This window comes from Amphiura filiformis, chromosome 6 (genome assembly GCF_039555335.1).
Source record: "Amphiura filiformis chromosome 6, Afil_fr2py, whole genome shotgun sequence".
Lineage (NCBI taxonomy): Eukaryota > Metazoa > Echinodermata > Ophiuroidea > Amphilepidida > Amphiuridae > Amphiura > Amphiura filiformis.
In genome coordinates this window covers 22,664,402-22,679,162 of record NC_092633.1, presented here as the reverse complement: position 1 = coordinate 22,679,162, position 14,761 = coordinate 22,664,402, and the positions used below count along the sequence as shown (strand labels likewise).

The window sequence follows — 14,761 nt, the reverse complement described above, 5'->3', positions numbered from 1 at the left end:
TTGTCATGATTGTTTTAAAAACTGAGAGACTTGACTTATTCATTTTCCATGATATTGTAAGTACTATAAAATATAAATATCAACATCTGCAGTAAAATAACATGTATACAGAAGCAGATTACTAATGTGCATAGACTTGATTGTAAAACTCCTAACTTAGCGTGTAAACTATGTAATATTTGGGTAGTTGAGTTATCCTACAGCATTGTGCAACTCAATTAGTAGGCCTATAAATGCACACGGTGAGTTAAGATACACATTAAGGTTATGAGGAGTTTCACAAACTGACTCCTATTCTTCTTATTCATGATCATATTTCTATCTACTAAAACTAATGTAAAGCTACCACACTATCAAGACCACGGCAGATAGAAAAATATTTACTTAACCCAAACATGTGTCTATGAGATACTAAGGGTGTCAGTGAGTCCTGGGAATTCGAGTCCCATCCGAGAATCCGAGAATCCTATTACCCAGGCAGGAAATTCCATGCCCAGGTACCAAATTAAAAAAAAAAAAAAAAAAAAATTTTTTGCAATTTCGGTACCCAGTTACCCCCCTTGAAAAATGTGCCGGGTACCGGGCACAAAATTACCCGAGAATCACACCCCTATGAGATACTATGAGTACAGCTATAGAGAGAGTGGACCAATGGCAGAGAACCCCTGTGCAAAAATATTTGAAAGCATTGAAAGCAAAGTCTGGATGAAAAAGTTAAACATTATGGTTAATTACGTATTTATTCTATGAGGTGGACACAAGTTTTTTCCTGAATATTGCCCCTGCGACTGACTTTTTTGGACAAATTGTTTGAGGATCAACCTTGCATGAATTGGGCTTGTCGGACACCTACAAGGCACTATCTATCAAAGGTCTTTGCATCAAACATGACTTTGACCACAATTGTTCTTGTCTCCTACAAAGCCTTGACCCACAGAAGGATAGGATTACCACTAACCTCCAGTACTGTATGATTAGGCTTATTATGGGGCTTATTCATATCATGTACCAAGTTTTTATATATGCTAATGATGGGGTATGCACATTAGCAAATTATAGAGGTCCTGCATGTGATGTATTCCCCACAATCATGGGCAAATGCTCAATTCTGTTCAACAAAAGCATACCGTCGTTGGGCAGGAAAAACCTGCTATGTGCTAGTGGCCCCTGAACATGTTTAAAACAAAACTACCAGCACCAGCAGGTTACATAGGAAGTTTTGCTTTAAACATGTTCAAGGGACAATGACAAATGTGAGGTGTTTCTTGCCCAAGGATGATACCAATTATATCTCTAATATTGGGTTATTCCAGTTGAAATCCACACACTCCCTTTAGAAGACATGACCTTAATTTTCAAATGGGGTTACCTCAATGGATGACTCCATTTGAACTTTTGAAGTCTACACCCTCTGTGTGGGGGATTAAGGTCATGTCTTCCATAGGGGGTGTGTGAATTTCAACTGGAATAGCCCATTACACCAGAGTTCAGATGCAAAAGGATATAAACACCATTTTTCAAACTTTTTGAGTTAAGGCCACCAACCAATATCTGCCTTATTATAATGCTTGGTTTTAAGACAGCCTGCTTTAAAAATGCCAAGGTTAACTTTTAAAACTATGATCAAAAGTAGCAAAGATTTTCTTATTATTTTCTTTATATGTGTACATCTATATCAAAACGATGCAATTGTCGGCTGCTGTTACAGAATGTTCTCTGTATCCTAAACCATGTGACTTGAGGATGATTTGAAGTGACCACCACTTGAGATGAGTCTGGTATTTATTCCTAGCAATTATGTAAAAAGAGACACATGTAGCAGCCGACAAGTGCATCCTTTTGATATGTATGTACACATATCTGACTAGTTATATTTGCCTATTTCTCAAATTGAGAAATATGAATTTTGCATCTGAACTTTTCAAATCGTTTACTTGAAGTAAACTAGTAATAAAGCATGCAGGACCTCTATTGCAGGTACTTCATGATAACCATTTTTCCATGTTTTGAAGTCAACAACTGTAACCCAAACGCCTGCTACATCCATTACCTCTGGCGTTCTTCCCCATCACACACACATACCTGTATATTACATCATGACCAAGTTCTTTATATTATAGGCTTACACTATACACATTACTCCTAGCTCATAGATCACTGCTGTGTTTTTGAAGCAATTTATACATGTTGTTTGATAGTAAACAACTGAAACATTAGCAAATGTGTTACAATTCAGCTACAGAAGAATGTGTTTAAAAGGTTCAGTACAAAATTGGCTAAAATCTGTCACATAGGGTTAGTTGAAAGCACAGATTTTCCACAAACATGCACTGTGTAATGCTACACCCCTCCATTTACACATTGTGTAAAAGTAAGCAATTTGAATGATTAATTCTGTTGTGCAGAGATAACTGTAAATTATTCAACTTTCAAAATTCCAAATTCAATTATGTAAACCTATACACAAAAGAAATGAAATTGCATATTTTAATTTTTGCAATAGCTGTCTGCAGTGTGAGAAGAAAAAGGCCTTGAAATACCGTCACCTTTACACAACATAGTAAATGTACTCACTTTATACATTCAATTGAATTTGAATGACAATACAAAGGCCATTGATCTATTGAACTACATTAAAACACATATGTCATGACAACTACAACCTCATATTTTGCACCTGTTTGAATACTATTTCACCTCTTTGTTGCCATGGTTATCACACATTCTGATATAAAATTGGATCGATTGAGCCCATATTTATTGGTCGAGCTACAAGTTTTAAAATATTGGACGAGATGTAGTCGTGTCCAATATTTTAAAACTCATAGCGAGATCAATAAATATTGGGCGTAAAGCATCCAATTTTATCATTATTATGTTTTGGATCCAATATTTTCACACACTTGGACTCATCAAAACATAATAATGATCAGAATTGTTACCCAGAAACAACCAGTTATTTAGCTCAACTGGTGTTCCTTTTCCTATATCCTGCATGAAATAGCAATTTGCCTGTTTGACGTTACCATGGCAACATATATGTTGTTTACCAAACTTCAATGGAAAATTTGAATGCCAAACAAAATGGAAGCATTACACCGGAACAACAATTATGCCTATTCTCTCAGATGCTTTGTGAATATTAATGATTGATCACTGCTAAGTAATTGCAGGCTTACAACTCCTTTTACACATTCAATATGAATTAATTGTAATATTTCAGGAATTAGTAACACACTGACAGGCATATAACAAGTGATTAATCAAAGAACATGTATTACAATGTAAGGGAAAAAAGTGACAAAACATAATGTTGCAGCAAAAAACATTATACACTTGTGGTGAAGTAGTTGATTTGACCCAGATAACCAAAACAACTTGTTACACCCCAGGCAAAATGGGCAATTCCATTCGAAATCCACACTACCCCTGTGGAAGATTTTGGAAACATGTTCCACAGAGGGAGTATAAATCTTAAATGGAATTACCACATTAGGCAGCTCCACTTGAATATCATTCACCCTCTGAGAAAGATTCAACCTGATAATCTTCCACAGAGGGAGGCTGAGTTTTAAATGGAGCTGCTAATGTGTTCATTCCATTTGAAATTCATACTCCTCCTGTGGAAGATATTTTCAAAATCATCCACAGGGGCAGTGTGAATTTCAAATGAAATACCCCATTGTTTTTGCAAGTTATTCTTTAAATAGAACTAACATTAATGTAAGAGTGGTTATGTAACCAGGCCAAATCAACTACTTGAACTGGATAATTTACAGAGACAATACAATGGTAGTAGTATTACTTGCAGCAATGTATTTTACAGATTACTTGGTGTGGGAGTAACAATTCAGCCATATACCCCACAATGATTTTGAAAAATAGAATGTCTTTTATACATGCACGAGGTTTCACAATATGACACTTTATTTTGTAAGGAATCATTTGACACAATTTTCCTATTCAAATTAATTGCATCATATTCCTCTAGGCTTCAAAATGAGTTCTCACTATTAAATGACTAGTAAAACTCAGATTTAGCCTAACTTAACTATGCTAAATGTGGCTAGTACTTACATGTTAGGCTTTTAATACAATTGAAGAATTCCTGAATTTTATTACACTTGATCTTTTAAATGAAAAGCCATTGAACTTTTGTACGGACCTGCCATATTGCTCCCAAAACGAGGTTTTCCCTGCAAATGCATGCGCAAAAAAAGTATTTTTGTTTTTTGCATTTTTCTCGCGATGTGCCAGAAGGCTTTTTGCAAAGCATATGCAGTAATTAAGCACACACTTGGGGGTAGAACCTCGTTATGAGATGACCATGCAAAGAATTACCACATAACCATTTACTAAGAAATCTATACCTCAACACAACTTTCATTCCTAATATGAAATGTTTTTCACAGATCGTATGACATCTTTCTTGAAAAGTGCTCACTAAGTGTTGAGATAAGAATTCTTTGCTTTCATAACATCACCAACAGAGATGAACAATAATCATATTCCTTCTTTGAATTTAAATATATATAAAAAAAGCAATTCTAGCATAAAAAATAAAACTATACACATATATAGTTAGATTTCACAGAAAAAAGGAAATCCTCCAAGCAGTCCAGGGGTTCTGAAACTGCTAAATGCAGCTCATTGACTAGATGAAAAGAAAAGGAAATGTCAACGCTGCCTGTACGTTGTTTCATATCAATATGAGCTGCAAGGCAGTTTGAGAGTCCCTGGCATACAGTGAGACAAGACTTGGTACTTCTCTGTGCTATTTACATACATTCAATTGCTATAGACAATGGATTTATGGCACCTCTGCAACTGATTTGAGGTAAGATCATCCAAACTCTGAGTCAAAAAGAGTGTGTTATGTATTTGAAGTTTCCCTGTGAAAATAGAAAAGAAAAAAAAAAAAAAAAAAAGAATGTGTCAAATGTTGAGTTGAGGCAGTTAAAATAAGACAGGTCAGTTTCCATTACTATACTATACTATATTCAGGTTTCCTTTTACAAATTGAGCGTACTGCTACCCGTCCAGCTCGTATTATTTTGCACAAGGTCCAATGCACACGCTTGACGTCGCGCACGTATAAGCGATGGTTAACGCTGTCAAAGGAACCTTGGAAAACATTATATCCACTTGACACAAACTGGCACAATCCTTTCACACTTCCTGCTTTAACATTTGCTTGTTGCACAGTTCAATATATTAGCACATGCTTGTTCAAAAAGCTTTAAACAAAGGTAAATACTTGTTTTTTAATTTTCGGATGTTCAAGGCAACCCAATCGCTGCACAGCCGGCACAATAAGTTTTTTGAATCAGATGTACACTTGTGAACTGGAGAGCGATAATATCAAGACTACTTTCACAAAGGCACTAAGGCGAGTTCCAGGACAGAGAAGATATCTTACACTTCCCACGATGCATTTCTTCCCTGTACTGATTTTCTATTCATTGCTGATACATTGAATAGCAAACCAGTACAGGGACAAAATGCATTATGGGAAGTGTAAGATATCTTCTGTGGCTCATAATTAATAATGAGATTTATGGTATGATATAACCTCAACCTGTACAAGTATAGCTTAGCAACCAAGCAGACGCAGAATCCCCAATTCTCTACCTCTCGAAATCTGGTCAAAATTGACCTTTTTGGTAAATTCAAAAAGCCTTTGAACCCCTACATATTTCACCCCGGGATGTCACTCCAATGCGCACATCGTTAGCAAACATTGTTACAGCATATTTTATCGTCCAATAACTGTGCAGTAACAATGTACGCATGGAAGCGATGTGTGCAGGATACAATCACAAAGGCTTATAGGATTTACTGAAAAGGTCAATTGTTGATTTACTGCAGCCATTGAAATAAGGTACAGCTACATGTAGATCCATCCAATAGCATTCGGCTATTCTGCTTGAAATTCATACATCCTCTATGGAAGATATGACCTTAGTCTTCCACACAGGGAGTATGAATTTCAAATGGGTTTACCCGAATGGGTGACTCCATTTGAAATTTCCTGAATGGGTGCCTCCATTTGAAAATTCCTGAATGGGTGGCTCCATTTGAAATTTATACCCCCTGTACAGGAGATTAACTTCAACTTCAACTTCAACTTCAACTTTATTTCCATAATCAAACAAACAGACAAATACTTATTGGATACATTATTACAAAGAAAGATTAAACGAAACGATTATGGAGGGAATGATCGAAAGGCCAATAAGGCCAGAATTGACCACCCCCTTTTATAAGACGGAAAAATGAAAAGCAAAATAAAAAGACTATCACACAAGACACATAAAACTTAAAAATTTGCTCCAAGAATTAAATGTATGATAAGAAAAGATGCAATTTGTATTTTTTTTGATTTTTTTTCAATGATTTAGCTTCTTTGACATTTTCGTTTAGGGAGTTCCACAGGATTGGGCCTGTGGTTCTGACCGCTTGATCAGTAAAACCTTTTTATTTCTTGTTTGATTATAATTGTTGCTGTTTCTTGTGTGATAGCTGTGGATATCAGAACGTTTAGTAAAGAAGTTATTAAACGAGTTTGGTAATTGATTAAGACAGTATTTGTACATAAATACACCTAGTTCTAATTTGTAGGTGTCAAATACGTTAAAAATCATATTTATGAAAAAGTGGCCCAGAATGACTCCGATAGTGGCTATTGGAAATGGTTCTCACAGCCCATTTTTGAAGCTTGTGTATTTTCTCAAGATATGTTTTACACGTGTTCCCCCAAATGAGAATCCCGTAATTAATATATGGCAAGACAAGAGTACAATATAATGTTTGCAAAACCCGTTCAGGCATGTAAAATTTCAGTTTGTTAATTATGCCAATATTCCTGGAAATTGTTTTGATATTCCATCAATATGACATTTCCATGTAAGATTTTCATCCATTATAACTCCTAAAAATTTGGTCTTAGTTACTCTTTGTAGTTTAACATTGTCTAATATAATATCTGCATTTTTGTGAGACGTACCATCATCAGAGTTTTCCATCGAAGTCATTTTTGGGGTACCCATAATCATATAATTAGTCTTACTAGCATTAACCGAGAGTTTGTTTGACTTGAACCAGTTGCTTACTTCTGATAGTTCCTTATTAATCATCGATATGTCATTTACAATATCATCACTTGAGTACAAAATTGTTGTATCATCGGCAAATAGTGTGAAGTCTAACAAACTCGACGCATTAGTTATATCATTGATATACAGAATAAAAAGTAGAGGGCCTAATATTGAGCCTTGTGGGACACCACATATTATACTTTGTAGTTCAGATTTGCTGGTATTAAAATTTACATACTGTTTTCTATCGCTTAGATAACTCATGAACCAGTCATAAACTATACCCCTGAATCCATAGTGTTCCATCTTATGAAGTAAAATATTGTGATCTATTGTATCAAATGCCTTTGATAAGTCTAGATACACGCCAATTGTGGTTTTATGATCCTCTACTGCATTGTTTATTTTATCAACAAGATGCATGATCGCCATATGGGTGGAATGATTGGCTCTAAAACCAAACTGTTTTTCATTTAAAATATGGTTTTTGTCAATAAATTCAATCGATCTGTTGAAAACTAATCTTTCCAGGATTTTAGAGAAACATGGCAAGATTGATATAGGGCGATAGTTTGACAGTATTTCAGCATCATCCTTTTTGTAAATGGGAATTATTTTAGCTACTTTTAATTGACCAGGAACATTTCCAGTAGACAAAGACAAATTAAAGATATTTGTAAGAGGCCGAACAATTTCATTTGCAACCTTTTTAATAATAAGGTTGCCTATATCGTCGTGACCTGCACTTTTGTTTTGATCAAATTTAGCAATTATCTTCAGAATCTCCGATTCAGCTATTGGTTTCATAAATATACTATTTTGGGAAGGTGTAGTAAGATAATCATGATATCTGTTACCAGAATTATGGATTTCTGACGCCAATTTAGGCCCTATGTTAACGAAAAAATCATTGAATTCATTTGAAATCAATGATGGATCAGTAATAATAGCGCCGGATTCACATTTAAACTGTTCTGAGAGACTTTGTTTTTTTTGTTCTTCCAATGACATTGTTAATTGTTTTCCAGGTTTGTCGCATGTTATTTTTCACTGCTTCAAACTTTTTAAAGAAATAGGCTCGCTTTGCCTTTCTCATTAGGCCATGCAATTTGTTTCTGAACGCTTTGAATTTCTGGTTGTTATTTTCGTTTGGACTTCTTAGGTATTGTTTATATAACTTGTTTTTTTTGTTTATACTTTTCAGGAGACCTTTGGTGATCCACGGAGACCGTGGATCTTTTTTTGATTTATTCGTACATTTTTTGAGTGGTATACATTCATCATATAGGTCTTGAAAATATTTTACAAACTTATTGTAATCATCTTCTGCATTGTTATTATCCAAGACTTCCTCCCATTTTACCTTAGACAATCGGTTTTTAAACCTTGCTACATTATCTTCATTATGAACTCTTCTGTAATAACACTTAGGCTTACTTTTGTTTTTACTTTTATCATCCAAACTCAAATTACATATCACTGCTGTTGGCAAATGATCGCTTACATCTGTAACCAAGATTGCCGATTTTAATACGTTATCGCAATTCGTATTATGTTGTCGATGATTGTTGCCGAGTGTTCTGTAATTCTGGTTGGTTTATAAATCTTTGGAATCAGCGAATAAGAATAAATGAGATCCAAGTAATCATGAGTAGGTCTATCAGTATCATCTTTAAGAAGGTCTATGTTGTAATCTCCCATTATATAGGACATTTTATTTTCAGCATTAATTTTGTTGAACACTTTATCAATATCTAATATAAAGTTGTCTATGGATGTATGGGCCCTGTAGACTACTCCTACTAATATATTTTTTGCATTCTTTCTTTCTATTTCAATAAAACATGATTCGTAATTTGAGTTTGCATTACATAGGTCTTTTCTTAATTTGTACTGGATTTTGTTAGAGACATACATACATACACCGCCTTTATCGTGGCCAATTCTGTTAACGTGTTCCATATTATAGCCAGGAAGATTGTAGTATTCATGTGGTTTATCTTTAAGATGTGTTTCCGAGAGGCCTATGATAGTAAAGTCATGACTGACAGTTTTAATACATTCTTTGAGTTTATCAAAGTTTTGGAAAGACTCGAATATTAACATTTAGAAGAGTAAATCCACCATTACTTTCAGGTGCATATGATTTAAACTGTTCGAATAATATAAGAACACGCATTATATTTATGATTATCATAATATTCATTTTTCATAGTACTTTCGAATCGCAAAGGATTGAACAACATCTTATCAAATTTGTCTAAATCTTTGTCAGTTACATTATGATGATTTAATTCACATTCATTATCATCATCACTGGTATCATTAAGATTGTCAGAGGTAGCAATACATTTGGGACATATCCATTCAATATGGCGTACACTTTTTAACTCCCTAGGTTTCAATTTGGTGCATTTTTTATGAACATAAGATTTACACTTTTTGCATGCTATATTTTTATGACACTGTTTGATAGTCTTGGAGCAAACAACACAAATATCTAGATTTGAAACAGACATAGAAAATTATATATATATATATACAACTATAAATAGATTTTAAAAAGAGTTTTCTGTAAAATAAAATAATGAGATTTGTAAGCGGACAAGGTTAAGCCGATTTTGAGGTGTTGCCACCGCAGCTATAGATTTACGTATTCAATGTACAATGTTTTTAACGGGTTACTGGTGGTTATTCTACTACATAATTATATGGATTTTTGCTTCACGGTTGTAGATCACTTTATAAAGCATTAAGTGCAAAGATTGTCAACAAAATTATTAACGGATCGAACATTTATCGATATATAATCATCGCAACAATTACATTTGTAAGACACATTTTAGTATATAGGGCCTACAGATCATGTCTTCCATAGGGTTGTATGGATTTCAACTGGTACAGCCCAATATACAACCTTTAGTTAACATGCAGAGTGGCTGCATGCGTGGATGGCAGCAGAGACTTCTGTCCCATTATTGATCCACCCACATGCTCATACAAGCTAATGTTTAATGTTTTTAATTGAGTCACAGTTATGTGTTCTTAGTCAAACTCACCTGCAGTTTAATTGGCACTTGTAACTTCTTGCTTAATCACCACAGGCGATGCTAGCTGCTTCTTGCTTGGCTGCAGTTCTTGACTAGTCCTATCATTCTCTCTTCCACTGTCTTGCGGTGATGACAGAGCCCTCCTGGATATCCCTGTCCTCATGACCGGCAACCCATCAACATCTGATGAATTCTCCCCTGGAGTTGACCTGATACCAGGAGATGACCTCACCCGATGTTGCTCATCGATTCCTCCATTACTTGCGCAGGGTGTAGGTTCATCTCTATCGAATGGTTCTTCTTTAATACGGATATGAGGAGGTTCTGGAGTCTGTGGCTCACCGCCACTGAAAAGAACCGTTCTAGAATGAACTGGAGGGTGAGAATCTGAGGGCTGTATGGATATTGTGCCCCCTTGATAATTAAGTACTCGATGTGGTGAAACACCTAAGTTTACTAATCCTGGTGGTGCTCGAGTCAATTCAGTTGTTGGCATGTTAGATGAAGAAGTAGTCCTTGATTGTGACAAAGGTGGACGAGAAATAGTACTAGCTGCAGCTACACCTGCTGGAATGTTAAGCATTGGTGGTACTGATGTCGCAGTGTCTTTATTACTTGTCTTGGTTGACGGAGTTTCTATTGATTTCGCCTCTTTCGCGCCTCTGCTCGTCCTTGCTGCATGCTGCATGCTGAATGCAAGGAATGGATTAGTCGTTATTTTTGATGGTGGAGGCACGTACGTGGATGACCGCGGAAACGGCCATGGTTTGCTAGTGGAATTACTCAAGGTATTTGTTTGAAAACGTGACAAGTCAATAGTAGCTGGCGGTCTTTCTAGAATATTGCCCAGATTACCCAAGCTTGAATTTGATTGCACAGAGTTTGGCCGTGAAGGACTGTTATTTTCTGACCATGGCCCATGAGTACTATTTGGTGTCAGATCCAGGGCCTGTTGTTTCTCTATAACACTACCAATATTACCCAGTTTATGGTTCAGAACATACTGGGCCTCAGAAGTTGGAATATCTTTACCGCTAAAATTACCCGGTCTGCTATATCCAGAAAGATCCAGTGGTGTTCCTTCAGTAATAGAACCTCTTCTATGACTAACAACAACGCTTTTTCTCCACCGCTCCTGTAACATTTCATTTTCACGTTCGCCACTCAAGTCTAATGGGGCTGGACGCTCCATCCCTGGGCTGAATGGACTGGAGCTTAAATTAGGGGTTGGGCCTCTTGTTAGAGAGTCTCTTCTTGCATTACTTGATCCAGTACTGATGACACTTGATGATTTAGTCCAGCTTTCTTGATCTTGATGACAATAACGACCAGGGCTAGGGTAGTTCTCAGACTCGTGACGACTTTCCTGTAAGGGGAATCAAAATGTGCATGATGGTTATTGGAAATAGTAGGAATCAGTCTAAAGCTTGATTGGTATGCAGTACACCTTACATTTGTGACATGATCAAGAGGAATGAGTCAGACATCGCTAAAATTGTTTTTGAGACATTGGCAAAAACATTGTTTAAATTACCAGATGTCTGATTTTGATGGGGTTTGCGTCAAAATGTAGCATTTGTAAACTGCCAGAAAATGATGTAAAAAACTTCTAATTGAAAATTGCCGACATGAGACTCATTCCCCTTGATCATGTCACATAAGGGCAATTCCACGTTACTCGCGTTACATTTTTGATAAAATCAGCACATTCAATGTCATATAAATACAATTGAACAAGGAGTTGGTTTATTCATCTTCTCTCCACATGTACTTACTGACCCAATGTATCAAATCACATAAATTTAATTTTGTAAATAACTAGATGAAACATTTATTAGCAAAAATTGTGATTGTGACTCGCGTAACCAAAAATTACACCTTCAAAATTAGGCTTTTACTTGTTCAATATTTCTCCTCAAACAAACAGCTGCAGACAAAAGTTTATACCACTAAGTAATTACCTTATATCTCAGCTGTATTACAGAAACAAACACCAAGTATATTTGAGATTGGTATTTTAAAATGGCCAACTTTAGCTAAATTGAAGCGTGACTCACGTTACGTGACTCAAGCGTTCGCTCACTATTTTGATTACATGGTCCCACTTTGAAAGCTTTAAACACGCTCAATTTCATATCCATTGTGGTCAGTTTTACTTTAGCACTATAAAAATACTGTAATTCAGCATTAAAAAGGACCCTCTCCTCTGGGGTGGGGTGGTGGTGTGGTCTGGTGGGGTGGGGTGGTGGTAATGGGGGCCAATGATGGAAATTAAAAAAAACTGGCAATTTGAATAAGAATACAATTTTCATATACATTTATTACATAAAATGCATTGAAAAACTGTTATAGAAACATTCATGTACACCAGGCACAAAAAGAAACTTGTCAGTTATGGTCATCCTTGCTGTTCAACAACCTGATCATTTTGGATTATTCTGAAATATACATTTTGTTAATTGGACTTTGCTTTCTCACTTGACACCCTGTTCGTAAAAATTGAAAAAGAATTGACCACAACATGTGCCTCCAAACTCTCAAACCCCAAAAGTTGCAATTTCAACGATTTTCAATGGGATGCATCGTTGTGTTGAACACAAGCACCATGGGCCGATCAATAAAGCACACAGTGTAACAGGCACAATTGAATCGTTAAAATTGCACCTTTCAATTTGGGGGTTTGGGGGTTTGGAGGCACATATCTTGGTCAATTCTTGCTCGATTTTCATGAACAGGATGTCAAACGAGAAAGCAAAATCCAACTAACAAAATGTATATTTCAGAATAATGCAAAATTATCAAGTTGTTGAACAGCAAGGGTGATTATAACTGACAAGTTTCTTTGTGTGCCTGGTGTATATGCAAAACTGATGATAGACCATTTAAGGTTTGCAAAATGGGTTCCTAAAATTTTCCATATGGGCAAAGAGGGGTAAGGATTTTTTGGCAGGCCGAGAAGAGGATCAAGCAATTTATGGCAGGCTGAGAGGGGAGGTCTGCTTATTGCAGAGCCCCTAGTAGCAAAATATAAAAGGCTGCAGCTGATCAATGTGGAACACATTCCCCAGACTTGATTTATTCATCTTCTCTTTACATGTATCAAATCACGTAAACTTGTAATTTGTGAATAACTCTATGTAACAATATAACTCTATGTAACTATGTAACATTTATTGGCAAAAAATGTGGTTGTGACTTTTGTTGCTAAAATTACCCCTTCCAAATTGAGCTTTTACTTTTTCAATATTTCTCCTCAAACAAGAAGCTGCAGACAAAGTAATTACCTTTTACTGCAGCTATACTACAGAAGCAAACATTAAGTACATTTGAGTTTGGTTTTTTTTAAATGGCCAACTTAGTGCGTGACTCGATCGCGTTACGTTACATGACTGTTACACTCACTATTTGATAACACAGCCCAATTTGAAAGCTCTAAACATGCTCTATTTAATTTATATTGTGGAATTCAACTTTAAACATGACCTTCTGTTCTGGGGTTAGGTGGAAACTGGGGTGGAATGGTGGTAGTGGGTGTTTATAATGGGTGTTTATAATGGAAAATCAAATTGTGAATTTGAATTCACAGATGGGGACAAAAACGGTTTCCAGTCCTGCAATTTGTGAAGTGATGTACAATAATTATGAGTCCTGGTGAGGGTAAAATTGGGAGGGAGAAGTTTTAGTGATTATTTATGGATTATTTTCTAGCCCTACTGTATAGAGAGCTGTATAATATGTGTGACTCGCGTTACAATATCGTGACTCGCGTTACATTGTGACTCGCGTTACCATTTTGAATAGTCTGTCTCTGGTGGTACAATTGTAGCAAACCAAAAACCTTATAAAATAATTATGAGTTATGACCTAAACCAGGAGGAAAATGAAAGGGAACATTTATAACCCTTTAGATTTTTTACTGCATTAAAAAGTTGTTCTTTTTGTGACTCGCGTTACATGCTTAACATTATACAACTTGCCGTGCCATCCTGACCATTACCAACACGGCTTCCTAATTTTTTATTTTTTATTTTGACAATTGTATCAAACAACACTATCACAAAAAAGAATTGTTTTTGTTCCATATATTAATGAGAAAAAAAATTAATTACTTTTGACTATCTGCTATTAACAAAATGTAGAAAAATACATTAAATCCTTCAAATCAATGAAAAAAAAATACTGCAGCTGATATTCATTTGAAAATTTCTTTTTTGTTAACTTTAAAGGGTGTATAATCAAAATATATCATCAATCATTGCCAATTGCAAAGTTCATATTTTTGAAAAAATGTCATTTTAACATGGAATTGCCCATATGAGGTGAAATGTTTCATTTCTGTTGTCACTGCTACCATCTTGACTCTGGCATTACTAAGGGAACCAACCAAAACAAACATATATATACTATGATCAGCTTATATTAGGCGAGATTCTTAGTATCATCGATTTATATACACACTGCTTGGCGCAGCACCTAGGTGAACTGCACGTTGCATTATGTAACCTCAGTGTAACTTAGTACTTTATTGATCCTCGCAGTAACAAAAAAAAATAATTCTTGATTATTCTTGATCATAGTACAGGTAAATTGAGCGGTATTTAGCAGAGTTTACCA

At 35.6% G+C, this 14,761-nt stretch overlaps 1 protein-coding gene across 1 annotated transcript in view; it reads right to left on the bottom strand.

Moving 5' to 3' along the window:
- Positions 1-2,286: 2,286 nt before the first annotated feature.
- The window catches only part of LOC140154417 (uncharacterized), a 105,515-nt gene continuing 93,040 nt past the window's right edge, over positions 2,287-14,761 (bottom strand). The window contains 2 exon segments of the mRNA XM_072176984.1: positions 2,287-4,892; positions 10,157-11,513. Of these exon segments, the coding sequence (XP_072033085.1) occupies positions 10,164-11,513 (1,350 nt within the window). The 3' untranslated portion in view covers positions 2,287-4,892; positions 10,157-10,163.